This window comes from Carassius gibelio, chromosome B19 (assembly GCF_023724105.1).
Source record: "Carassius gibelio isolate Cgi1373 ecotype wild population from Czech Republic chromosome B19, carGib1.2-hapl.c, whole genome shotgun sequence".
Lineage (NCBI taxonomy): Eukaryota > Metazoa > Chordata > Actinopteri > Cypriniformes > Cyprinidae > Carassius > Carassius gibelio.
The window spans coordinates 17079151-17106212 of record NC_068414.1 but is presented as its reverse complement, the minus strand read 5'-3'; the positions used below and the strand labels follow the sequence as shown (position 1 = coordinate 17106212).

The 27062-nt window shown below is 37.9% G+C and overlaps 1 protein-coding gene across 1 annotated transcript; it reads left to right on the top strand.

Annotated features, from left to right (window-relative positions):
• Nucleotides 1–384: 384 nt before the first annotated feature.
• Nucleotides 385–25438, top strand: LOC127979434 (visinin-like protein 1). The gene is made up of 4 exons (XM_052584895.1): nucleotides 385–507; nucleotides 17381–17556; nucleotides 20500–20715; nucleotides 20811–25438. The coding sequence occupies exons 2-4, from the start codon at nucleotides 17395–17397 to the stop codon at nucleotides 21006–21008; spliced, it is 576 nt and encodes a 191-aa protein (XP_052440855.1). The 5' UTR covers nucleotides 385–507; nucleotides 17381–17394; the 3' UTR covers nucleotides 21009–25438.
• Nucleotides 25439–27062: the final 1624 nt, after the last annotated feature.

Here is a 27062-nt window from a genome sequence, read left to right as displayed (position 1 = left end):
AGATAGATAGATAGATAGATAGATAGATAGATAGATAGATAGATAGATAGATAGATAGATAGATAGATATTTCAAATTTCTTCCACGTGTTCACCTGGAATGCAAATTATTAAAGTACCTGTTCGAGTGAAGATAAACATGCACATTTGCTCTGTTGTCTGTTGGTACGCAGTGATGCCCGCAGGAAGGTGCAACAAGCTCTAGTTCGTAAGGTATGCGGCAACGAGCTGTTTTTTGACTGACAGTTGAGAGCATCCAATTAAAAACGAATAATTGTTGACAGTCGCTCTAATCTCTGATATCGACCAATCACAGAACGGATTAGGCGGTCCTTATGCAAATGTGTTGGCAAGGGAAACGAAACCGCTCCATTCATCCTCCTCATCACAGAGAAGAAACAAATAGGTGGCGTTTCTCTGTTGAAGAACAGTTTACTCCTCCAACAGCGAGTGTACAAGTCACCTGAGCGATAAATAAAAGACCGGATACTTCTCTCACGATATTTGGGTGAGTAATATTGTATCTGTACTGAAGTAGTTATCTACCTGTCTTGTCATTTCATCATGTCAATTCACAATGCGCACATTGCTCCTTCAAGCTTCGCTGAATACAACATACAGATTTTATATTTCGGTTAGTAACACTTGATAAATTGATCCACATATACTAAAACACATTAATACTATTGCATTCACTTTTTTCTTTGCTATAAAGGGACAAATGTTTTTCAATAATGTGCCATTACAACTTTTACTTAAAACACACTGCTATGTTGTTTAATCTTAGTCATGCATTGCTATAGCGTATATGTATTTATGTTATTAAAGTAAGATTAAACAAAATAATGGAACGTGAACAAAACATTTCATTTGGTTTTATATTCAAATGAGTGTTAAGTTGGCCTGTGGTTTTATATCCTACTGATGAACTGGTCTGTTGCATTTATTAGCCTGTGCTGTTGACACAAGCTTGAGGCGTTAAGGTTTGTTTATGAATAGCGCGGTGCCAGAAAAGTTCATGGATGCGTGGATGTGAGTCAATGTTGTGTCTGCCCCACGCATGTATGAGTGGGACAACATGGCTGTGTCTCAAAATCCTTCCTAGGCAGCATCTTTGGCCATCAAAATTGTCTTATTTTGGGTATCATTGGGCACTGCAGCATTTCTGGGTATGTATAGCATTTTGGGCACCATGGACTCGTGTAGAATTATTTGACAATTATAGGTGCTTGCAGCAGATTGTGAAACATACCTACAGCAATTTTGGACGTTTTTGTTTGGCAGCATTTTTTTGTGGGCATCATATGTGTACAGTATATTTTAGGCATATTTCGTTGCTCTAGCGTTGATTCTAGGGCATCAGAGGTTCCCTCATTATATTTTATGAATATTTCATATCTCATATTTGGGCATCATGAATGCGTCATAGTGCATTGAGCATTTTTGGGAATCATGGACTTGTGCGTCACTTTTGGACATCATATGTGCTTGTAGCATTTTTTGCCATCATATATGTGTGCAGCCTTTTTCTTTCAGCAGCATTTTTGGCATTACTGCTTGTGCAGCTTACTATGGGCATCATAAGTGCACACAGCATATTTGAGACATATTTCACAGTTTAGGGATAATGTTTGGGCATCATGGATTCATGCAGCATTTTTGGGTTTCATAGGCTCATGCTTTATTTATTTATTCATTTATTATGCATGCAGAATTGTTTAGGTATCATAGGCAGTTGAAGCATTTTTTGGTCATTTTAGGTGAATACAGCATATTTTAGGCTTATTCGTAGGGATAATTTTTGGGCATCATGGATGCATGTAGCGTTTTTTTTTTTGGCATCATAAGATGCATGCAGAAATGTTTAGGCATTAAAGGCTGTTGCAGCAGTTTTGTGCACTTTAGGGAAATTTTTTGGGCTTCATGGATGCATGCAGCATTTTGTGGCATTATAGGACACTGCAGCAGTTTTGGGCATCAGAAGCTCATTTAGCCTTTTTAGTCATAATATAATTTTAAGGCCTCTGGCATTAGGCATCAAAGAAGCTGTAAACAGCGTACACACTTTTAAACACATCCCAATACTGTTCTGTTTCTTTCTTTGTGAATGTGTGCTCTTACATTTGCAAACAATCTGCATATAAGCGCTAAACTTTAATAAATAATTGACTGCGCTTTGAGTGCTCTGCTCACTGATCACAAAGTGCTCACCACTCACCTGTCACTAAAATGATCAGCAGCCAGTTGTGAGAGCATCGGTGTGTTGGCACCACATCTGTTTGCATCCATGCTGCCATTTGGATGGGCCTGCAAGTGGCCATGAAGCTTCGATGAACTCAGTATGTCTCACGGCCACTGCTCATTAAGTTCAAATAATGAATGGATGCAGACGTGATTATGTATGCAATGCTTAGATGAAACACGGCAGAGGGCAGAGAGATGTGGGATGGTTTCATTGGCGAGAAGAGTGGAGAGCTAGGGTCTCATTACTTCATCTGACCATGACACACTTCAGTTGCTGAAGTGCAGGGTGATTGTAAAATCCGTTCTTAGTTTGAAATGTCTGAAACCTTTTCCTGTTGTAAACCTCTGTAAAGCCTGACGTATTATTTGTAAAGCATTTTTTTTTATGATTGACAAATATAAAGAATATTATAAAAAATGTTGGATGTGTTTTTTTGTTAAGAACCATATTTTACATATCGGGCTTTTATGGTCCATACAGTTATGATAGTGAAAAATATGTAGCTCATATTTGAACATGAAAGATAGCAAATATATATTATACAATACAATCTTGAATGAGAGATGTACACAAAAGACTGTTCCAAAACTTTTACTTATAAAATTCAATTAAACATTCACAGGAAAAAGGCACAAGAATTACACTAAAACAGACTTGCTTAAAAAGAATAAACTATCAATATATATTCAAGATTGTGTTCAGCAAGTTTTGATTAGGTGAATAATTTAGAGACCTTAGAAATTTAGCGTACTGATTATTATAAAAAAAAAATGTTTTAGGGGAACTAAAAGGCTGTGGACAGGTCATAAGGTTAGCACACACACATCTAGCCGTCCCCTTGATTTTGTCCCCAACAAGAGCAGTGGGCAGTATCATGCTACACTCACACGCATGGCCGACTGACTGATTACCCACGTCACATGCTCTGGTTTTCATGGAGATGGATGGCAGCTTTAAAATGGCTGCGCTCTGAAAGCCACACACAGTTGTCAGCTTTTTGGCGGGACCGATCTAATGGCCTCCGGGAGGCTCGATATGGAAAAACAAAGGAATGCCTGCATGGAAGAATGAACGAGGACTGTTGCATTTTGTTCCCCTCTCCGATGGGATCCTGTTAATATTGTGCATGTTCGTCATGTCAAACAAAGCTTGTTTTCTTTCTGTTAATCTTTTTTTTCTGCCGTTGTTGTTGTTGTTGTTCTTTGCTCTGCTTCCTGTTCTGAATTTGAATGAGAGGCAAGTACAGTGTCATAACGGGGCGATGCTGTCAGATACATTTAGCAGCTGGAGTTATCGGAGGACGCCCCGGGGTGTTAGAAACAAATTGTTCAATGTGCTTACCCAACACGTTACAGCATATAGATAAGACAGGATATGCAATTCAAACCATGAAACCAAACCCATCAAACCAAAACTGACTGTTCCATGGCAAACATTGTGTTGACATAGAATGACGCCCACTGTGCTTCCAGTCTATAGATAGCATGTGCAGCACATCCTTTAGCTTCTGACTGCTTGTCAGTTTCCACCCTATTGATTTGAAAACAAATTGATTTTACATTGCACTGACAATAGAAACTAAGCATATATGTTACATTTGCACCTCCTGAGAGATGATATTCCAAACTTTTGATGTTTATGATTGATTTGCAGTTTTTATTTTCACTGGAACTGTATCTGATGCAACTAATTTTATTTAGTGCACTTCTTTTCAGAAGCATTGCACTGCTCAGACTGGTCACCACATTTCATAATCCTATTTATTCCCCCCCAAGTACCATCCCTGAGAGGGCACAGTTCAAATACAGCCTGCCAAGCCACTTAAATCAAATGCAGCAAAATAAAATGAACCCAGAAAGACTGTGCACCTGTGTGACATGCCGTTCTGAATACTAACTACTGATTTTGCTCAAGTTGTATTATTGCAGCATCTGGAACAGCCGTTTAATGATACAATATTTTGTTCTGCTTAACAGAGATGGATGGCATGAGCTTATTGAAATCAACTGTTTACAATGTTGCTGTTTTGTACTAGTGGAAGTACCATTAAAAACTTTATAAAACCACAAGCATGGAAATCATTTTATAAAATGTTGTTTAGATGGTGGTTAGTTTATCATCTGACAACCATCTTATGTATAATTTTTAATTATACAAGGAAATTAATTTAGATAGTTCACCCCAAATTTTTTATTTGGTAATTGCCAATTGCTTCCATAGCATGGAAAAATTCTGTGGAAGTCCACGGCTACCGTCAGCTTTTTGGTAACCAACATTCTTCAAAATATCTTCTTTTGTGTTCAACTGAAGAAAGAAACTCATACAGGTTTAGGACAGATTGAGGGCAAGTAAACAATGACAGAATATTAATATAAATCTATGGCTTTCCATCTGACAACATTTGACAGGTGAAAATATAGAAATAACTTAACCTCTACTCAACAAGTTTCAGATTTTGGTATGCGTTGGTGTTTGTAATAGGGGTTCAAATCACTCACCCTGTGTGCCTCAGCAATAACTACCGTAATTGGTATTACTATTAACCCCCTTTTTACTCTTTGCACAGAATTATCTTTAATTCAGAACATAATACAGTTGTTTTTTGAGGAAGCATTTGGGAGTTTCATTGTGTTCTGTGGAACTACAGTGCTTTTAGGTTCCTCAAAATACTGCATTATGCTTCTTTGTATTTCAAGCCATCAGCTGCAACAGTGTTTCATTAGCAGATACAAATGACAGTACTTAGTACTTACAATATTTTGAGAGGTAGAGAGCAGGTGCGGTGACCTTCACTGGGTTGCCCTCTTCTCTTGAGAGAGGAGAATATGTTTCTTCAGCACTGGAGCGGGGAAACATCACTATAGAAACACCAGAGGATCTAATTTAACATGATGCTATGGGACTAGCTTAGAGCCGGTAAACATGACTAGCTGTTTATCCCAAAGACAATTTTTTATTGCTTAGGGGTTGTGCTTTCATAGCTCAGGAGACGGGATTCGCAGCTGTTGCATTTTAGTATCAACTTTGTCTGAAATGTTTCTCCTGAAAGTACTTGATGTAAAAGAAATAAAAATAAACCCAAATTAGGCTCAAATAAATGACACTGAATTTTGAAGATGCATCTACAATCATTATTTTATTGCTGTTTAGGCATTTGATGCTTTAAGAAGTTAATCCTGCATTTAGCGTCCCAGCTTTGCTATAGTCCTGCTACAGGTTTGTCGTTACTGACAGATACAGGGGAAAATAAAGGGACTGTATTTTCCACACTGATCTGTTCATGTATAATTGAAGAATCTCCTTTATGCTGGCTCTTTTGCTCACAAAAGCTCCTTTGGCAGATGATGATGATGATGACTGACAGTTTTGGACGTGCCCCTTTGACTCCAGATAATCATGGCTGACCTTTAGCGTGCATGTCTCCAATAGCTGCATTATTTATGCCCACTATTGGTTGTTATGCCACATGAGTCAGTGAAGAATTTTATGACTCATCTGTAATTGAACTGCAGTCATGAGAAGGTGGCATAAAAAGTTTCAGGAGTGACGTAAACATCCATAAAACTTTTGTAGATTGAGAGAAGGATCATAATATTGGCTAATATTTCTGATCATGATTTTGCATTTTTCAAACTTCCTGTATGTATTACTTATATTGTACAGTTACCTTTTTTGGGAGGGGAAATGTGATTTCAGAATAGTAGTTTGTGTCCCTTTTAAACTAAGCAGTTCCAGGGGAATGACATATGAGGTCAATGTTGTCAAAAACAACGGTCTCTAATTAGAGGTAAAAAACGAGGATTTGTAAAGAAGACTGTCGGAGGATTTCGATATGAGCCAAGAGGAGAATGGTTTTCCTTTGATAAAGTAAGGAAACGTTGCTTCCTTTGCTCCTGTTAACAAACGTTTGTTTTCACTAGACTCACCGCTGCATGTGTAACACTGACCTCATACGTCATGCTCCCGTAGCTGCTTCCTTGTACAACTGTGAGCACAAGCTAGATTAACGTGATTATTACGTTTTGAATATAGAGATTTTTCTTACAAAAATTAATCGATTCGGTATAAGAGGCCTCTGTTCACCAACCGGAGCCGTGTGAGACACTCTTTTTTCAATGGATGAGCTTTTTATTAAACTTCTTATGGACCGATGGAGTGCAACACCTGCTAAGTTGCATCAAACAATTTTTTAAATAACCCCACTTGAATTTGTCTGAAAGAATAAAGTCATATTCAGTACACCATAGGATGACTGGAGGGTAATTTATGGCTTAATCTTCATTTTTGACTGAACTAACCCTTTAACTACTTTGCTGGAAAAAAAAAAGACATCAGCTATGGAAAACAGTAAAATTTTTGAATTAGACAAATAATTATAGAGGGACCTCGTCGATAACTTTCTCAGTTCATGGCTCCTTTAAATTGCAAACCAACCCTGAATAGAAAATAGCAAACGAAAGAGACAGAAAAGGAAAAGCAAACATCCATTCGTGGCATCTAACCAGTTGTTATTTGCTGAATTTTGTGACACAAGGGTTGTTAAAGCTTCCTGGTCTGTTACCAGGACAACCAATTATTCACCATTGGTATCATCCCAGGATTTTGATAAAGCACAATTGTAACATGCCACTTTTGTCCACCATTAAAGGGCCGGAACATTATTGTGAAAAGGCTATAAAGCATCCTTACAGGGTACTTAAAGCACCCTCTCTATTCAGGTCAGTGATGCTCAATTGGATGTGTGTGTGTGTGTGTGTCCTGTTTCACCTTTATATGTTAATAATAATACATTTTAGTCATTAGTAAAAACGTGTTTTCTGTCTTTGATAACATCTATAAATACATCAATATTTCAAAATCAATTTTATGATTTCTGATGCATTCTCAAAAGCACTAAATGTATTTTTTAATCAGTTATCCAACTATATCGAAATGATGCAAAGAAAAGGCAATGATGATGGAACGATGCCACAAGAATTATTACAGGAACAAGGAAAGCAGCCATTTATCCATGTGTTGTGATTGACAGGATTAGATGAACATGCTCCTCCCAAACCTTCATTTGGAGCTCCATTTGTTTAAATGACAGCTACTTCATTGCGTTTGATCTATTATGTCTGACTATGCAGATAAAACCCATTCGCTGTCCCTGTGAGGTTCATGGCCCCTGTTATATTGAGCTGTCACGGGGAGTTAAGAGAGAGAGAGTTAAAGGCAATGACGGAAGACAGTGGTGGCTGGGATTGGTGGAAACTCTCAGAGACACATGCGCTCAGACAAGAAGCTCAAAGAGACGCCACAGTAGTTTTTTATTGGAATGAAAGGTCAGCAGTCTTGAAGCAATAGTTAAACCAACAATTTAAATGCTGGAAATGTACTCACTCTCAGGCCATCTAAGATGTAGATGAGTTTGTTTCTTCATCAGAACAGATTTGGAGAAGTGTAGCTTTACTCACTTGCTCATTGATGTGAATGGGTGCTGTCCGTCAGAAGGAGAGTCCAAACAGTTGATAAAAACATCACATTAACCCACAGGTAATCAACATGGCTCCAGTCCATCAATTAACATATGGTGAAGCAAAAAGCTGCGTGTTTAAATCCATCATGTCATTTAAAAGTTAAACTGTTCCTTCTGGCCAAAATAGGATGTCATAATCCATAATAACGCTTCCTTAAATTAAAAAAAAATCCAACCCCTGCCGTCCTCTCACATCAAAATCAACATATTTGTTATTTGTTTAAACTGGTTTTCACTTGATCTGTGCATATTTCTCTCTTGATTCAGATGACACAACCTTGTTTTTTTTTTTGTTTTTTTACTGGACAAAGCAATATGAAGGATAGTTGACTCATTTGAATTTTTTTTTTTTTTTTTTTTACAACGCATAAATGGCTGCCCACTGCTCCGGGTGTGTGTTCACAGTGTGTGTGTGTGTTCACTACTCTGTGTGTGTGCACTTTGGATGGGTTAGTGGGTTAGAATTCTGAGTATGGGTCACCATACTTGGCTGAATGTCTTGTCACTTCAAATATGTTTTGATGAAGAAACAACTCCTATACACATGACGGTGAGGAAATTTTCAGCAAATTTTAATTTTTACAAATGCTAAAAAAAGACAAATTACAATTTCCCATACTAATGTCTTGGTAATGCTAGTCTAGCAGGTAAACCAGTGCTGCCAAACTGGTGAACTACTATCTGACCTCCATATAACCTCCATTGTTATATGACAGGTTCTGTGTGTTTCTCAGGGTTTAAATCTAGAAATCTTGAAACTACTCTTCCACCATTTCTGCGTGTCAATCTTGAAAGAGTTTGCAGAGGGTCACTGAGGTGAATAAAGTCTGTAAGAGTATCAAATTGAATCATCTCTTCTTTTCTCGTTCAATCTCTGACAGTTGCCAGTACAATGTCCAAGCCCTGAAAAAAAAGAATCATTTTTTCCCCACCTGGGATCCATTTAAGCGCCAGACCTGTTTGTCTTTGTATGTGTGTATTTGTGTGTGTGTGCTGTGGTGGAATTAATCCACTGCCAATATCCCGGTGTCCAGCACATCTCGGCTCCCAGGGTTCTCATCTCATTTGGTGGCTCTTAAAAGGAACACTCACAGACTGATGTGGCTGGAATATCAAAGACATCAGCAGTGACCACACAGCCAATCACTGTCCATCGATCAATCCGACTGACAATGAGGAACTGATGAAAGAGAGAAAGTGATAGGAGAGGCCATGAAACAAGGCCACAAAAGACATTTGCTTCTTTTTCTTGTTGACGGGAAGGTAACAGCTATGCGTGACTCTGTAAAAACAAATTCACTGAAAGAACATGAAGCAGAATTAATGTGCATGACCTCTTGACCTTGTCACAGGAAGTTTGTGAGAGCTATTCATTTTTGGGATTTTATGGTCTTTAAAGTCAACATAAAGTCAGAATAGACTATATTTACTTTCTTAAAGTTAATTGTGCAAGTTATTCTAAAACAGCGATAAAAGAATATTTACCGGATGTCAGCTAGGTAACAAGGGAAAGAATAACCAGTAGTCAAATAGCCAAATTAAAGCAGACTTGTACAAATACAAATACGAATACTACTTTTATTAATACCACTACTAATAGCCAAAAACAAAAACAAAAAGACCTTTAGGACCTTTCTGGCTCAACATCTCAGACACATCTTGGTTCCCAACAAAACGTATTCCTATTTTTGATATAATGTTTTTCTTTTAAATGCATCACATTACTGGAATAAAATATGGAAATGCCATTTCATGTTGACTTTAAGGTTATATAAGTATAAGAAAATCTAAAATACAGTGTGACATTCCTCATCCTTATCTCATACAATATATATATATATATATATATATAAAAACATTATTAGTGTACGTCATTTAAAGGGGGGGTGAAATGCTATTTCATGCATACTGAGTTTTTTTACACTGTTAAAGAGTTGGATTCCCATGCTAAACATGGACAAAGTTTCAAAAATTAAGTTGTACGTTTGAAGGAGTATTTCTGTTCCAAAAATACTCCTTCCGGTTTGTCACAGGTTTCGGAAAGTTTTTTTCGAGTATGGCTCTGTGTGACGTTAGATGGAGCGGAATTTCCTTATATGGGTCCTAGGGCAGTTCTGCCGGAAGAGCGCGCGCTCCCGTAGAGCACAGCACTGAGAGCACAACAGACTTCACTGATCAGAGCGAGAGCGTCGCGAAATGTCACAAAAGACGTGTGTTTTTGGTTGCCAGGGCAAGACAACCCTGCACAGATTACCAAAAGAGAAACAGCATTAAGGGACCAGTGGATGGAGTTTATTTTTACAGAGCATCAACGGAGTTGTGCAAGTGTTTGTGTTTGTTCCCTGCATTTCGAAAATGCTTGTTTTACAAACAAGGCCCAGTTTGACGACGGATTTGCGTATCGTTTATTTCTTAAGGATAATGCAGTCCCAACGAAAAAGGGTCACGATCGTGTGTTGGAACCGCAGGTGGTGAGTAAAACTGCTTAAAATATCTCTGCCTCCTTGTTAGTGCGTCCCCTCCCATGCCAGAGACCCGGGTTCGAGCCCCGCTCGGAGCGAGTCGTTGCTGCTGCTGCTCTCGTTCAGTTTCAGCCCTGGGGATCTGATTCTGGATCATAAATAAACGGCTGAATCTGACTGTTAGTCATGGTTTGTTTTGGATGATGTTTTTTTCCTCACGGTAATAATGTCACAGCTTCCAAACGCTCTCAACGCAAAAGCCTACTGGCGCTCGTGATTCTTTAGCTCCGCCCACAGGTCACGCCTCCAGACGGTCGTGTTTTTCCGGGAAAAATCGGTACAGACTATCTTTCTCTTATGAATATAATAAAACTAAAGACTTTTTGGAGTTATGAAGGATGCAGTACTACTCTATAGGTACTCAAGATTAACAGGATATTGAGTGAAAACGAGCATTTCACCCCCCCTTTAATGACATATTTTTATTGAGACTAATATTTTTGTTTTTAAAAAATCTATTTTTCATACCACAGATTCATTTAAATGTGCTGATAGTATTCAACTTCAATTAGATCAAATGTAGAAAAAAAACTAAGAAAAGGTGACCAATTACAGCATGTAAAACCAGACACTTTCCCTTATATGTGCATGTACAGTACATTTTTGAGTGTACTTCCAAAGACTTCTACTTTCAATGAACTGTTTTGACTTTCCTTAAAGGAGTTTAATGTTTGCTTTGAAAGAGCAGTTGTAAGAAAGCTATCAGAACAATCATTTACCTGTTTGGAAGCATAAAGCTAACCGTGTAGCCCTCTCTGGTTGCCCTTCAGAAGTTTATTTTTCACTGACTAGCCAACAACCTCTAGGGCAATGGCATGTGGTTCAAGCAACTTAAAACATGAAGCATTAATCTGCAAAAAGCTTCACAGATAAGCATCACTTTTGCTCAAAGAATGAGAAGCGGCATAGTGACGACAGCACCTTTACAATGTCTCGCACATTTCTTCCCTCAGCACCACTAGACTAATCCACAAGCAGCTGTCATAATCGAATAGGAGCCACAAAAATGCAATCATTCACTGATAAGCAGAAATGGCCTCTCAGGCGGCAAATGAAGCTGGAACTGACTCATCAGACAGAAACCCAGGAGAGATTTTATTCCACAGCTAACAACTGGGAAAAGAAGACTGAGTTTCCAAATTAAACCATTATTTATCAACACAAGCCAATCAGAAGATTAAAGGTTTTTGGTGTATTTTGTCATTTTTCCATTCATTTTTAGACTGCCCATATTTCTTATCAGCTGAGGTGCTTTTGGAAGCTCAGTTTTCTGCAACATTTGCTCTCCTGACAGGCATTAAATTGGGCCTTGTCCATGGCTCTGGATGGGGCTGCTTTGTTCAACCTTCACCTTGGATATCAAACACAGCTGGCTTCTGGCTCTCTATCAAAAAAAAAACCCTCCACTCCTGTTCTCCTTCTTAAAAGGGTTAGTTCACCCGAGAATGAAAATTCTTCAACTCACCCTCGAAGCATCCAAGGTGTATGTGACTTAATCCAATAGGAGTTATATTAAATATTGTCCTTGCTCTTCCAAGCCTTTCAGTGGGGGTAAGTGGGTGTTTGTTGTCAACAGTATAGAAGACGTGAAATAAAGTGCGCGCATCTGTTATAAAACATCCCTCACATGGCTCTGGGGGGGGTGACAAAAATCCCCCTGTAGTGAATCCATGCGTGTTTGTAAGATAAATATCCAGATTTCAAACATAATAAACCCTTTTTTTCGCATTTCTGCTGACTGTTGGGAACCGGAAGACGTGCAGGTGGATGTTATAGTTTGTCAGTGCTGTGTGGTTAATGACAAGCACGGAGAGAGAATAAAACAAAATGCTGGTCACGAATTAGAAGCACAAAATGAGAATTTATAAAGTAAAATGTTGGAGGATTTCAAAATAAGCCAAGAGGAGACTGGTAAGAAAACAAAGTTTTCTCCTACATTTCCCAACGGCATGCACACGGACGCATATGTCTGCCATCTTCCGCCTGCAATTCTTCCACATCCCACAGTCAGCAGATGTTAGTAAAAAAGTGTTTTTACATTTGAAATCTGGATATTTATCTTACAGAAACGTATGGATTCGCTTCAGGGGGGCTTTATTCACCTCCCAGAGCCATGTGAGGGACGTTTTATTACAGATGCACGCACTTTAATTCACGTCTTCCTAAGTACGTTTCTTAAGTCGTGAAATTTGCCAAGTATGGTAACCCATACTCGGAATTGGTTTTCTACATTAAACCCATCCAAGTGCACACACACAGCAGTAAGTAGGGAACACACACACACACCCGGAGCAGTTATCTGCTATTTTTCCAGCACCCGGGAGTAATTGGGGGTTCAGTGCCTTGCTCAAGGGCACTTCAGCCATTGGTTTTGAGGGTGAAAGAGAACACTGTTCATTCACTCCCCCCATCTACAACTCTTGTCGGCACTGAGACTCGAACCTGCAACCTTCGGGTTACAGGTCCAACTCTCTAACCATTAGGCCACAGCTGACCAAAACTGTTTAGCTGAATTGTTGACAACAAACACCGCTTACCACATTGAAAGCCTTGGAATAGCAAGGAAAATTTTTTGCAAAACTCTGATTGGATAATTCTGAAAAAGGAAAGTCACATATACCTAGGATGATTCGAGGGTGAGTAGAAGATGGACAAATTTCCATTCGCTGGTGAACTAACCCTTTAACACTTCCCTCATCTTCCAGACCTTAAAGAGCCACACAGATGGGAAATCCAAAATTACCTGTATCACAGTGTATGATGTAGCTGTCCATCAGTGTAAACAATATGCAAAGTAATTAAACCAAAAAGTACACGATTTATAAAGTTATTGGCTTTATAAAGTAAGGAGTCGACTCTGAATCGCTGAAACGAGTCGTTATAGGTTTCAAATCTTTTGCCCATCTCTATGTACGTCACTAGAACACTTTGCATAATAATCTCCGCCTACCGTGTTGGGAGAAACGGAACTCTGACCTGCCCCACCCCCTCACACAGACGCTCTGGTTGGTGTGAGAGCATCATGTCGAGGAGAGAGTGTGTTTTTAATTGTAAAGGCAAGTTGTTTTATTTGTTTTATTTTCACTGCCAAAGAATGAAGATCAGAAGAACCAATGGCTAAAATTAATTTTTACCACAATACCAGAGCAGTACAACAAATCCCTTTTCAATTTCACTGATGACTGCTTTTCTAATCCCGGTGAATACAGCGGGATTTTCAAAGCGTTTGGCCATAAAAGATGGTTCATTACCAACTTTATTTAGACCAACGAGCATCTCCGAATCACAACGCGAAGTATGATTATGAAGTTATGTGTCTGTTTTCTCCCGAGCGTCTTATCAGTATGTGTGCTGTCTGCAGCCTTTCTCTGCGCTGACCGTCATGTACAAACACGTCATTAAAATGAAGTGTAACTCCGTGAATACTCAACGAAGAGACATGAGAGAAAGATCTATAGAAAGCTTGACATGTCTAGTTTAAAACTAAACAAGTGCTGCCGAAAACAGATATTCTGTGATAAAGTAATCCATATGAAAACAACGCGATGTCTGTTTTTCATGTCTCCCTTCATTATATCTAATGTGACCACACCCCCGCGTTGAACGGCTATTCAGATTCAAACTGAAGCGCGCAGCTTGAATACGCCCACACAGAAGAAAAAGCAGCGAGACTGTTCAAGTTTTTTTATTTTACTGTTTGCTTCGCAATGAGAGGAATAAGACATAATTCACCCCAAACAGATGTTAACGCATTGTTTACCGTGGAGGTGTGTGTGGAACAACCAATCCAAACTATGTCAGTTGACCAATCAGAACACAGTATTCTACCGAAAGGTGGGGTTTAAGGAAACTGAATCTTTTGAACAGCTTCGCGCGAACCGTTTGGGGATCTCTGAGAATTGAGGTAATTTTAAAATGATATTTTGACAAAATGACAATGTTTTTTAACCTTGGATGGATTTAAACCTATTGTACAGGACTTATAAACAGTGATAGAAAGCTTAGAATTTGCATCTTACTGGCTCTTTAAACAACAATTTATTCAATCGTTTTTGTATATGACTCCCGTGAAAGTGATGTAGAGTGTGACAAAATAAGAGGCTTGGGTCAAGACGAAATCCAGATACAGGTGGACACAGGAGATGCATTTAAAACATATGGTAAAGCTGGTGTAAATAGTAATGCCTCTTGGATGACCACTTGTGAATGGCTGACTGAAAGTGTATCTTAATGCAGGTGTAAACAAGGTCTTTATGTTTCTATTTAGACACCTTGATCGCAGCTCCTTACCCCCCTCCTCTCCAGCTCACCATGTGTTCCTTGTTGTCCTCATTGTGAGTAATGAAGAGATACATGCTGGTAGACTTGATCTGTGGTTCTGAATTTAATTGTAGAAATGGGTAAAAAGAACAGGTCAAGGGCATGCTATGAAACTACAGGGTGTCACCCTGCACACATTTTAAGACTGACAGTTTCTTTGTTTCTGTCATGTTGGTCATAAGTGCTTTACAAGTTAATTTCCCTCCTTACCTGACTCTAAATACGATCCCATTATGAACCGCAACACAAACTTGCACACTTAGTGATGAAAGATTTGTTTTTTGCCAATATGTATGTACACAATAAGTGCATTGTATCAAATTCTTAATTTAAGTGTTAGTACATAGTAGTTAAGGCCACTTAATATAAAGTGGGATCAACTATTCATTAAATGAACCACCTCAAAAGAGGTCAAAATCCATCTATTAAAATTTGTTCTGCTGAAAAGTGTTACAGGAACCATGGTTACAGGGAAACTACTATACATTATACAATTATTCATTTTAAGAATCAACAACAGGGTCCAGGCAACACATTTGAGAGAGTACAGTTGAACACATACAGCTTCAGAACAATAAGAGCAGCAAATACATTTTCACACAGCCACTGAAAATAGAGTAAAGATCGATCCAATGGTTTCAAGAATCAATATTGGGATAGTTAAAATGTGTTCAACTTGATGTCACAACTCCCAGGTAACCACACAACTCGCTCACAGGTTCCAAAGCAATATGGGTGTAGATTAACTTTCATAAGCCCCTCCACCAACATTGCTTTCCAATTTGAGCCATTCTTTATTTCATTTGCGGTTTCATGGAGGCCTCTGAAGTAATGATTGACGGATTTTGATTCTTTTTCAAAGCACGCCGGCTCTTTGAGCAGTCACTCATTACAAACGAGTTAACAAAGGTCGGCCTGTGGGCATGAGTGCTTGCAGAAGCCTTTCTGTTTGAAAACAATAGTGGATTGTCTCACCATGCCCAAAGAATCAGCTTTCCAGAGCCTTGAGGCGAATGTTGTTAGCCATACAGTTCATTAACCACTTAAATCTTTAATTAAACCCCGTCTAAAGTTAACTAATCAGAAAGATGCCAAAATTAGCAAAGCTGCCAGACCACAGAATTCCAAAAAAGGTCAGCGACAGAGAGGGAGCGAGAGAAAACGAGAGGAGATGAATGCTCACCTCTGATTAGTCATCGTGATCCCACTAAAACGACCTTCTATCAGGGGAGAAAATAGCACCGTGGGCGACCGGGTCTCTGAACGTCTCAGATGAGTTCCTCTGCAAAGCTGCTGCTGCTGTATTCTTTCGTCATGTGCCCCTCGTCAACTATTTAGACCTGTTCAATATTTAATGAACTTTAATAATCCGAGAGCGGAGATACTGACTCATTAATGCAGTGCCTCATTTGTCATTTGTGCACCCAAATATATCCATTTTCAAAGCCCAGGGCCATTTGTATTTGGTTTAATATATCTTGGATATAAGCCATAATGCCATGGCAAAGTGTAAAACCCAAAGGAATAGCAGGCAACAGCTGCTACTCTAACAGAAGACCACCCCTTTAAAATGAAGTGGATAGTGTTGAAATTTTTGTTATTTTTGTTTTATTTTTTTTAACATTTAAATCTTTAATGTTGTTTCAATTTTATATTTATAAACTCATTTGTTACACTAAACGACAATGGAACATTATTTCACCTATATTTTGAAATTTTTTTTTCACAAAAGTGAACTAAAACATTAAAGAAAAAAATGGTCATGTAGTTCTTCACCTGAATATATTTACATTTTAACAAATATGGTGCAATAGCACTGACTGATGGCTTCAACAGAAACATATACCATTGATTATTAACCTCAGAACTCAATGTTCAAGTGTGCCTCGAATGATTTATCTCTTTCTCTATAGAGAAAATGAATGGGAACTCGACTTGAGAGAACATGCAATACCATTTTATTACAAAAGTCTTTGTTAATGATAAACGTATTTGGTAATGATACAGTCTTGCTCTATACTCTTGATTTTTCCAATACTTGAGGGAGAAGTAATGACAGAGGTGTGAAATTGTGCAATTCTCCTTCACGTTAAGCTTTTCAAAAGACATACTGTCCAAAATACATTTCTGTTTTTGACTGCTGTTGTCAGTCTATAAAGCAGTGGTTCTCAACTTTTTTTCCACTGTGCAGCAGCACTATGGTCCAAGTGCAAGTCTTACTTCACCAATATAAACCAACCAGATTTATAATATCATAGCCTAAATATTATGATATCTAATCGATTACATTCACTGAAATAAATAAATAAATAATTCTACTTACCATTAATAAAACATCTGATAACCAATTTTGTGAAATTCGGCTCGAAAGGAGTAACAGCACAATGACGTTGCGATTATAAGTTGCAGTCTGTGTGACATTGCAGAAAATTTGCATGACATTGTGCATTCACAAATGTAGCCAATGTTGATCAAAATATGGAAAGAACTTTCAAATGTAGTAATCTGAGGTTCTCTCCATAGATTTTTTTGCCACATTTCTGCAATTAAGGATAATTGCTGCGTAGTATGGGCATTTCCTTTTGCCTGAACATCAAGTTAGTGGTGGTGCAAACCGAAAGTCCAGTACTCTCCTACTTTCACTGCTGATACTGTGACTTTTCTTGTATGTACGTGTTCATTCGCGGGTATTTTCCTCACTGAGAACCGCGGGTTGAGAACCACAACTATAAAGCATGAATGTATTTTAATTGCTCTTTTCCCACCTTGTTCACAGAGAGGTGTAGAAAGATGGGGAAACACAACAGCAAGCTTGCTCCTGAGGTGCTTGACGACTTGTCCAAGAGTACAGAGTTCAACGAAGCTGAGCTGAAGCAGTGGTATAAGGGGTTCCTGAAGGACTGTCCATCTGGCATCCTCAATCTGGAGGAGTTCCAGCAACTCTATGTCAAGGTGAGGGAAGTCAAAGGGATGCTTTACACATTAGATATTCCTACTCTCAGTGTGACCCTCAGATACATTAAGGAAATTAAAAAAAACATAATGAAAGATATGGTCAAGGCTTTCCCTGTGGAAAAAAAAAACAGCATATGCTGAGTAGGTATGTTTTGAAGCATGGCAGCTGGTTTGAGCTGGTTGGTCCATATCTGGTTAAAGCTGGTCATGTGCTGGTCCAAAGATGGTCCTAAGCAACTAGTTCCTGCTCAGGAATATGTCATTACCAGCTTAAACCAGCTCATGACCAACCAAGGACCATCTTAAGCCAGCTCAAACCAGCTGCCATGCTTTAAAACATAACCAGCATATTAGGGTTAGTTCACCCAAATAGGAAAATTCTGTCATCATAATTTACTTACACTCATGCTGTTCCAAACCAGTATAACTTTATTTCTCCTTATGTGGATCACAAAAGATGTTAAGCAGAAATTTGACCTTCATATTTTCCATAAAATTAGATCATATTAAGACTAGAGACTGTAAAACTACAAAAATGATGAAAAGTCACTATAAAAATATAATAAAAATAGTGATTATCATTTTGGGGTGAAGTATTCCCTTAAGTAGGGCTATGTAATTAAATTACTAAAAAGCAGAGATGGGACCAAGTCACACATGTGCAAGTCTCAAGTAAGTCTCAAGTCTTAACCTTCAAGTCTCAAGTAAGTCCCAAGTATTTTTTTCTTGGGCAAGTCAAGTCAAGTCAAGTCACAAGCTATGTCAAGTCAAGTCCAAGTCAAGTCACCTTAATATTGTTATTTTACCTGCAGAATCTGATCTTAATAAAGTTAAAAGACAAGATATAAGTAACTGTCAGTAAATTAAAATAATTTGGATTTGCATTGTAAATACTCATGTTCAGTAAAATACATCATGGAATCAAACAAAATTGTAACTTCCTAAAATTATTTATTTTTCACTTCTGCCAACAGTGTTTGAAATGTTTTACATTTTCAACATTGAGTCCATAAAACTAAACATCCAACAGACTCCTCTCTGAACACCTCTCTCTCTCTCTCAAACACAGTTTACATACAACATTAAACTGTTACATTTCTCCTCTCTCTCTCTCTCTCTCTCTCTCTCTCACACACACACACACACACACACTGTCTCTCTCTCTCTCAGAGTATAGAATATAAATATGACGTATTTTCAGTTGTTTCATACTTTTTTGTTATGTACAGTACAGACCAAAAGTTTGGACACACCTTCTCATTCAAAGAGTTTTCTTTATTTTCATGACTATGAAAATTGTAGATTCACACTGAAGGCATCAAAACTATGAATTAACACATGTGGAATTATATATGGAATTATATACATAACAAAAAAGTGTGAAACAACTGAAAATATGTAATATTCTTGGTTCTTCAAAGTAGCCACCTTTTGCTTTGATTACTGCTTTGCACACGCTTGGCTTTCTCTTGATGAGCTTCAAGAGGTAGTCACCTGAAATGCTCTTCCAACAGTCTTGAAGGAGTTCCCCGAGAGATGCTTAGCACTTGTTGGCCCTTTTGCCTTCTGTCTGCGGTCCAGCTCACCCCTAAACCATCTGGATTGGGTTCAGGTCTGGTGACTGTGGAGGCCAGGTCATCTGGCGCAGCACCCCATCACTCTCCTTCTTGGTCAAATAGCCCTCGATGCCTTCAGTGTGACTCTACAATTTCCATAGTCATGAAAATAAAGAAAACTCTTTGAATGAGAAGGTGTGTCCAAACTTTTGGTCTGTACTGTACATAACAAAAAAGTATGAAACAACTGAAAATACGTCATATTTATATTCTGTACTGTATATATATATATATATATATATATATATATATATATATATATATATATATATATATAATATGCACTTGTCATGATTGGGTAATCGCGGCAGCTACATTTGTTTTTCTGATTAACTGTTTTGCTCTATGAGAAAGACAAGGTAACAAAATATTCAGGGCTTATGCCCCCTTAGCCCAACCCTAGCGCCGCCCCTGGAATGCATTTTTTTGACGGCCTGCTAGCGGATCATTAGGGGCCGTTCACATCACGTCTTTTGTGCGCGCAAGTTCGTTATTTCCAATGTAGGCGCGCGGTATGCGCGCTCATAATGGAAGCAACGCGCTCAACATCTAAACTTTTCAGAATGCCGCAAGCGCACCGCAGGTCATGTGACAATAACCAACCAATCAGCTTCATCCTTTCCCGTATCAACGTTGAAAGCTCAGCTAAGATGAAGGAACAGCTGTTCATGGCTGTATATGGATTGCCATTTTGAAATGAATTTAGTAGCAGAGCTACTGCGAGCGATTTTTAGTGCTGCAAATACATTTATACTTTGCTGAAATTTCCGCATCTTCATTGAGAGAGAGCGTGTCATGGATGCTTAGCAACGACAGACGCCCCAGGAGCACTTCTGCCCGAGCGCTTTGGAAAGAAGGAGAAAGCGGCGCGACTAGCGTTTTCCACGCGTTTTTAGGCGCGAACTATTGAAGACAAAAGCGATGACCCTCGGTACCTCTCAGGCTGACATGTTGATGTGATATCTGATTTAAGTGGGCGTGGTGTGTGTAAGGTAGAGAGGGCATATGACTGATGATAGTGTCCTGATCCAGTCACGACGCTATTCTCAGCCTGCGCTCCAGCTGAGTAATCAACTTTATTTTAAAAAATAATTTATATATTTTATATTCAAAATGAAAACATGATGTGATTAACACTCAAGTCATTCAAGTCATCGTGTCTCAAGTCAAGTCAAGTCCCGAGTCTTTATCTTCCAAGTCCGAGTCAAGTCTCAAGTCCTAAAAATAGCGACTCGAGTCGACTCGAGTCCAAGTCACCAAGTCACAAGTCCCCATGTCTGCTAAAAAGTGTACTAAAAGCCAGATACTGTTTTGTGTCTTTCAGTTCTTTCCTTATGGCGATGCTTCGAAATTCGCCCAGCATGCCTTTCGTACATTTGACAAAAACGGTGATGGTACCATTGACTTCAGGGAGTTCATCTGCGCGCTGTCCATCACTTCCAGGGGAAGTTTTGAGCAGAAACTCAACTGGGCCTTCAACATGTACGACCTGGACGGAGATGGCAAGATCACACGCATGGAAATGCTGGAGATCATTGAGGTGAGGGATTCAGAGAAGGCATTGCATCACATAATAAAACATCTTTTCTTTAGATGTGTGTTCATCCCATTTTTTGGGATGTCTCTGATGTGCAGGCAATCTACAAGATGGTTGGGACGGTGATCATGATGCGTATGAACGAGGACGGGCTGACCCCACAGCAGCGTGTGGACAAAATCTTCAGCAAGATGGACAAGGACCACAACGACGAGATCACACTGGAGGAGTTCAAAGAGGCGGCCAAGAGCGACCCCTCCATTGTTCTTTTACTGCAGTGTGACATGCAGAAGTAAGGAAGGAGAGCAGGAAGATGAGTGAAGTGGGCTGGGGGGTGTAGGGGAGGAGAACCATGTACAGACTTCTAGAGAGATGTAGGTGATAGATAATGAGAGAAAATGTACATACAGTTGAACATAAGTTAGACTGCATGATAATCTTGGGAATGTTAAGGGAATGATTATGGCCATTTGGAATGATTAGTCAAAGTAATGCAAGAGAGAGTCTTTTCCACCCTGTATCACACATTCTGTCTGCTTTCCAGCCTCTAGACAGAGTCAGAAGTTCAAAAGATTGAATCCTTAATATAAGACATTTCTTTCCTAAAAAAAAGTCACCTCTAAGCCAACTAACTCTCAGCATATTTGAACAATTTAATGTAATAATTACAAAAAGCAAAGAAATTTAGCATTTTTAGGCCTGAAACTGTATTAGGGAGACACGATATATCAGATTGATGATCAATATATCATTAATATGGTGTAGAAAAAAAATTCACTCAGAAATTGCCAGTACATTTCACAAATAATGACAAATAAATGGCAAATAAGACATAAATTAAATGTAAAATTTAGAAAAAAGAAAGACTGAAATAGTATTAACGTAAAACATTCTAAAATATTAAAATATTTGTTTTATTTGTTTTGCTATGAAAAATCATATTATTTAGTGTTACTTATTTTTTTATGTATTGGTGGATATTAAAATTCCATGCAAGAACATGCAAGAAAAAAATTTGTAGGGTAAATAGTGTGCACAATTTACTATTCCGTTCCCTCGATTTATTAATTGTGTGCACGATTTTGTAATTTGTTCCCTCATTGTACTAAAACGTGCAGACGATTACTATTTTGTTCCTTCGATTTACTAATTCATTCCTTCGATTTATAAATAGTGCACAAGATTTACTAATTAGTTTCCTCGATTTGCTAAATCGTGCACATGATTTATAAATCAAGAGAACGGTTTTGTAAATTGTGTGCACGATTTATCAAATTTAGGGAACAATTTAGCAAATCGAGGTAACGAAATAGTAAATCATTCACACGTGCATGTGCGGGGCTCCCTAGAAATTACCTGGTATTCGAGATACTTAATAGTTCATGGTCCTTTCCCCGATTATCTTTGCTGTCATTAACACTCACTTAAATATGATCTTTAGCAAATGAATTTCCACTTTTCATACTGTACATTTTTATATAATTTATTTAGAAAAAATAGAATCAATAGAGAGAATAGAATTTATCTATTATTCATTTATCTACAGAAGCAGTGTCAAGATTACAAGAACACAAGAAAGATGGCTTCCGGAATTTATCGGTTATTGCGCATAACAACAATTATCTGCTTATCGGTATCGGCCAAATATTTATACCATGCATCTTTTTTATTTATTTTTATTTGTATTTTTTTGCCCGGATTGAAAATGTCAGAACAAGAGCATTACAGAACTACAGAGAGTTCAGGGCAGGACTGAATCCTTTTGATATTTGTGGGTGCCTTCATATACAGTGCTTTACCCCATTAGATAACACTCCAGCAACTTATACTGATACATCTGTGGAGTTTAAACGCATTGCCATAATCTGACGATACCATCAAGAAGCATAGCCTTCTAATTGCGTTATTGGCCGAGATAAAACTGATAAGCCATGGTTGAGTAAAAGGGTGATATCGTAACGGCTCATGCCAGAAAACGAGGAGTAGCGTTAGCTAGAGTTCTGACAATATATGTACATGATGACATTTTGTACATAATGCCTATACACATGCTTAATATGTACATGTAAATGTTTCTCTACCTTAGAACTGCTTTCATAATCTGACACAGCTGCAATGATTTGTGTGGTAACACAAAAAAACCTTACTGTCTGTCTGTGAAACAGGGACATTAATGTGTGCATTTTCTTCACTATAATCTGGTGTGAAAGCTGCAGTGTGACTGTGTGGGTTCACGTAAGGGAACACAAATGCCTCAACCTTTGTATTAATTCTTTCTTATTATCCTCATGCCAGTGCTAGGAGTATTACGTCATCGTGTTTGTTGTAACCTGGTGTGGCTGGTGAGTTTATTTATTTGTATTTTTTTTTTTGTCATTAGAGCTTTAGTGTAGTTCAGTCTTTGGCAGTTCATCTCTTATTTCATAAGCTTTGCAGGTGTCACCCAAGGGGATTTTAATTGTATACTCTTGTAATATAAGTGGACACAAATGTAAACCAGATACAGAATGTGTAGTACTTGTCAATGTTACTATGCCGCAATACTTATTAACATGAGATTGCTGTTGCACTATGTAGTGAGTAGAGACAATACAGCTTTAGTTTAAGACTGCCTCCCTGTGGTGACTTGCCCAGTTAACTCAAACACTATGATTTCACTCAGAACCAGGGCTGTCAGGGGGTCGAAGGGGTCCAACTAAACTCCTTATGTGATATAGCCTCTGTGAATTTTAGCAGGACCCCCCCCCCCCCCCTTTGGTTTCTTATTGGAAAAGATTTGGAGAAATACATCACTTGCTCACCAAAGGATATTCTGCAGGGAATGGGTGCTGTCATAATGAGAGTCTTAACAGCTGATAAAAACATCAAGATAACCCATAAGTAAGCCACATGACTCCAGTCAATAATCCATCTTGTAAAGTAACATCTTATAAAGCAAAAAGATGAGTGTTTGTAATAAACAAATAAATTTTAAGGCATTTTAACTTTAAACTGTTGCTTTTTGCCAAAATACATCCATAATAATCCAGTTCACTGCATAGGATCCAGTGGTGAGCAAGTGATGTAATTTCTCCAGATTTCTCTTTTAAACCCTATAATATACTTCTAGATCACAATGAGGAGGATCTTACTGGAACATTGTGCTACAAAAAACCAACGATTATTTGAATTTAGACATCTTTTTAGCTTTACCCAAGTGACTTATTTTTCATTAGTGAAAGGCTGTAGCAATACTCAAAGATTAATCCTGCGATTCATTTTGCAGCATATCCTGTGATGTTACATCTTCAATAACAGCAGTTTAAGCAATTTCTTTACTCGCCTATGAGCACATTTTGTCACAACTGCTTTTACACTACTCATAATCTTGTGAAATCCTTGTGGGATGTGTTTCCTGTCACATTCACACACCTCTGCTGCTGTTTTACACCTCTGCTCATGAGCGGCAAGTGTAATCGCTTTCTTATTATGTCACATAATAGCGTTCTTTATACTAAGCTGTGCTAACCCTTGTGAAAATATGCACTTGTAGTGTACTTCAGATCTTTTGGGTATATTAAAAAAAAAAACTGTACTTGCAGATAATATAATAGTAATAAATTAAAAGGCCAATTAACCTAATACACTTAAGTACACTTTGTAGCACTTTCCAATTAAAACTACATTTTAAATCATTATGTTAATAATCTTTTGTCATGTTTTTGAAGACACTCTTACTTTGATGTGTTTATGAACATACTAAAGTGCATGTAAAGTACTTGGTTAATATATTTTAAAAGCCCTTAACTGCAACTTCATCATTACAAATGTATAATTACAAAATTATTTATTTAAATATGTGACATAAAATTTTGATTAGAAATTATTTTTATTTTAAATAATTAATATAAATCCATGTATTACAATAATGTACTTAAGTTCTACTTAAGTGGGTCAGATAAATAACTCTAAAATTCAGCTAATTACATTTAATGTTAATTTAAACCGTAATGTTTCATTTAATTGCAAATAACATGCAGTTAAGTGTCTGAAAACATTACATTCAGTTCACACTTAAGTATATTAAGTACTCTTTTTTTAAAGTATGCTAATGTGTACTTCTTTTTCACAAGGGAAAATTTAATTTTATTGGCCACTTTTACTGAATTTTATCTTAGACTGCAATTCAGAGCTGTACCAGCGTTACTCAATATATGGTCTGCAATCTTTCAGACTGACCATCTGACTATCTAATGATTACTGTGATTAGATTACATAAACGCAGTAATGGTCATGGGTAATGATTTTGGGAAGTGCAAAATGGGTCTTATGGATTTTGTGCATTGTCCTGATCTGCCAGTGAGCTGAAGTCCAATAAGTTAATTTCTGTGCCAAAGACTCAATAAAACATACAATTCATTAAGAAATAAGACGTGTATACACATTGATGTTCTGAACTTGCACCCAATTGTTGAAAATGTATTATGATTGCATTAACATTTATATTACAGCTTAAAAATGTGTGTAACCTTCCACTGCAAATTCTGATATTGTCCAAAAATGATAACATTGAAAAGGGAGTAATTGTGTCCAATTGTGCAATACAATGCTTTCTGTACTGTATGTGTGCTGTGCATTTGTAAATGTCTCGTTTCTGTTCACTTTTTCAATATCGTAAAGCTCCTGGAACAAAGATGTGTAATTATTTTTGTTACATAGAGAATTAAATATGTGGATGTCTACTGAATCATCTCCGGCTGTGTTTTGTTTCTCGTGCTTATTAGGTAAATGCAAAACTTATCACTTCTCTCTCTCTCTCTCTCTCTCTCATTGTAATGCACACAAATATTTCATATGCAGACCTGTGCAGTATGAGTCACCCTAGGGAGGTGATGTCATGATAAATGCTGTTGTCATGGCAGCAGGGCTGTAGCACATCTGAAGTGTGATGGGAGAATTGCATAAATGTAGACGTTCCATCAGGGACACACAATTCACATGCAATTTCCCAACAAAATGATACACTCCACCTTTTTAAACTAGCTCTTAGCCATCGGTCTCTTCCTGCCTACCTCATCTCACTCATTACAGCACTGCTGAAGTTGATTTCAACCAACCTAAGGATGGTGTGGTCTGGTCTGGTCTGCTGATTTTACGACCATGTTTGAACGCAAATACATAAGAGAAATAAATGCTGGTAGTGGTAGCTTTTTTTTTTTATCATTCATGGTTTCTGAAATAAGTAAATAAAAGCAATATATTTTTACATACAAATACATAATAAATATCAGCTTGAACAACAATACACACAATAGTCAAATACTCTTTGATCACGTCTTAACTCGGGTAGATCGTTTTTTTTTTCAGCGCATACCAGTAGGGCCACACATAACTGTTACTGTTCAAGGCCATTACTATATTAGCAGCTAACAACAGTCAAAGCGATTCGCTTGTGCATTCTAGAAAAAAGCTAACGTTACATTATGAATAGCAGCAGAGGATATCTGGGTTAGACATGTAAATGATTAAACACCTTACTTTTAAGAGACATTTTTTTTTACAGTCTATGATCTATACTAGATGTCTCCAATAGTATGTTCCTGCACAACCGGAGGCTGCAGATTCAGGACCGCAGATCTGGGCCGCAGTTCTAGGACCCTAGTTTTTCCTGACAGCGCCACCTACCGTACTGGCCAATATAGCGATGGCTGCAGTTTCAGGAACGCAGTTCTAGTATCCTGTTGTAAACTGCGTTCCTGAAACTGCAGTCACGTTTGCAGTCACGTTACTTTGTATATAGCATCAATATATTAATCTCAGTAGCATGTTTTTAAATGTAAGCTTCAAAATGCAGCAGAGTTAAATTACTAAGTGTGCTTTGAGTCACAATTTTAAATTTAAACATGAATTTACACAAAATATAAATGAAATATCAATTTTGTAAAATTGATGTATATCAATGTTAAAACAATTGTAAAAAATGAAGAACCTTAAAAGTCTTGAAATGTCTCTTGAATTATACAGTATATTGATTCACTTCCTTAAGGTGAATTAGCTCATTATCAGGTAAGTTAAAGTTGGAATCAGCGTATGGAGTCACTAAATTACTGCCAATATTTTAAAAGTTGTTGAGAAGCAAGACAAGACACAAGAATGATTCAAGAATGTTTATTTATATACATATTGTAGAGTCACACTGAAGGCATCAAGGGCTATTTGATCAAGAAGGAGAGTGATGGGGTGCTGCGCCAGATGACATGGCCTCCACAGTCACTGGACCTGAACCCAATCCAGATGGTTTAGGGGTGAGCTGGACCGCAGACAGAAGGCAAAAGGGCCAACAAGTGCTAAGCATCTCTCAGGGAACTCCT

What these genes read in the sequence shown, in the direction of transcription:
- LOC127979434 (XM_052584895.1), top strand. Translation starts at nt 17,395, where the DNA reads ATGGGGAAACACAACAGCAAGCTTGCTCCTGAGGTGCTTGACGACTTG. An exon ending in TCCAGCAACTCTATGTCAAG is followed by an intron (nt 17,557 to 20,499) that starts GTGAGGGAAGTC and finishes TGTGTCTTTCAG; the next exon opens with TTCTTTCCTTATGGCGATGC. An exon ending in AAATGCTGGAGATCATTGAG is followed by an intron (nt 20,716 to 20,810) that starts GTGAGGGATTCA and finishes TCTGATGTGCAG; the next exon opens with GCAATCTACAAGATGGTTGG.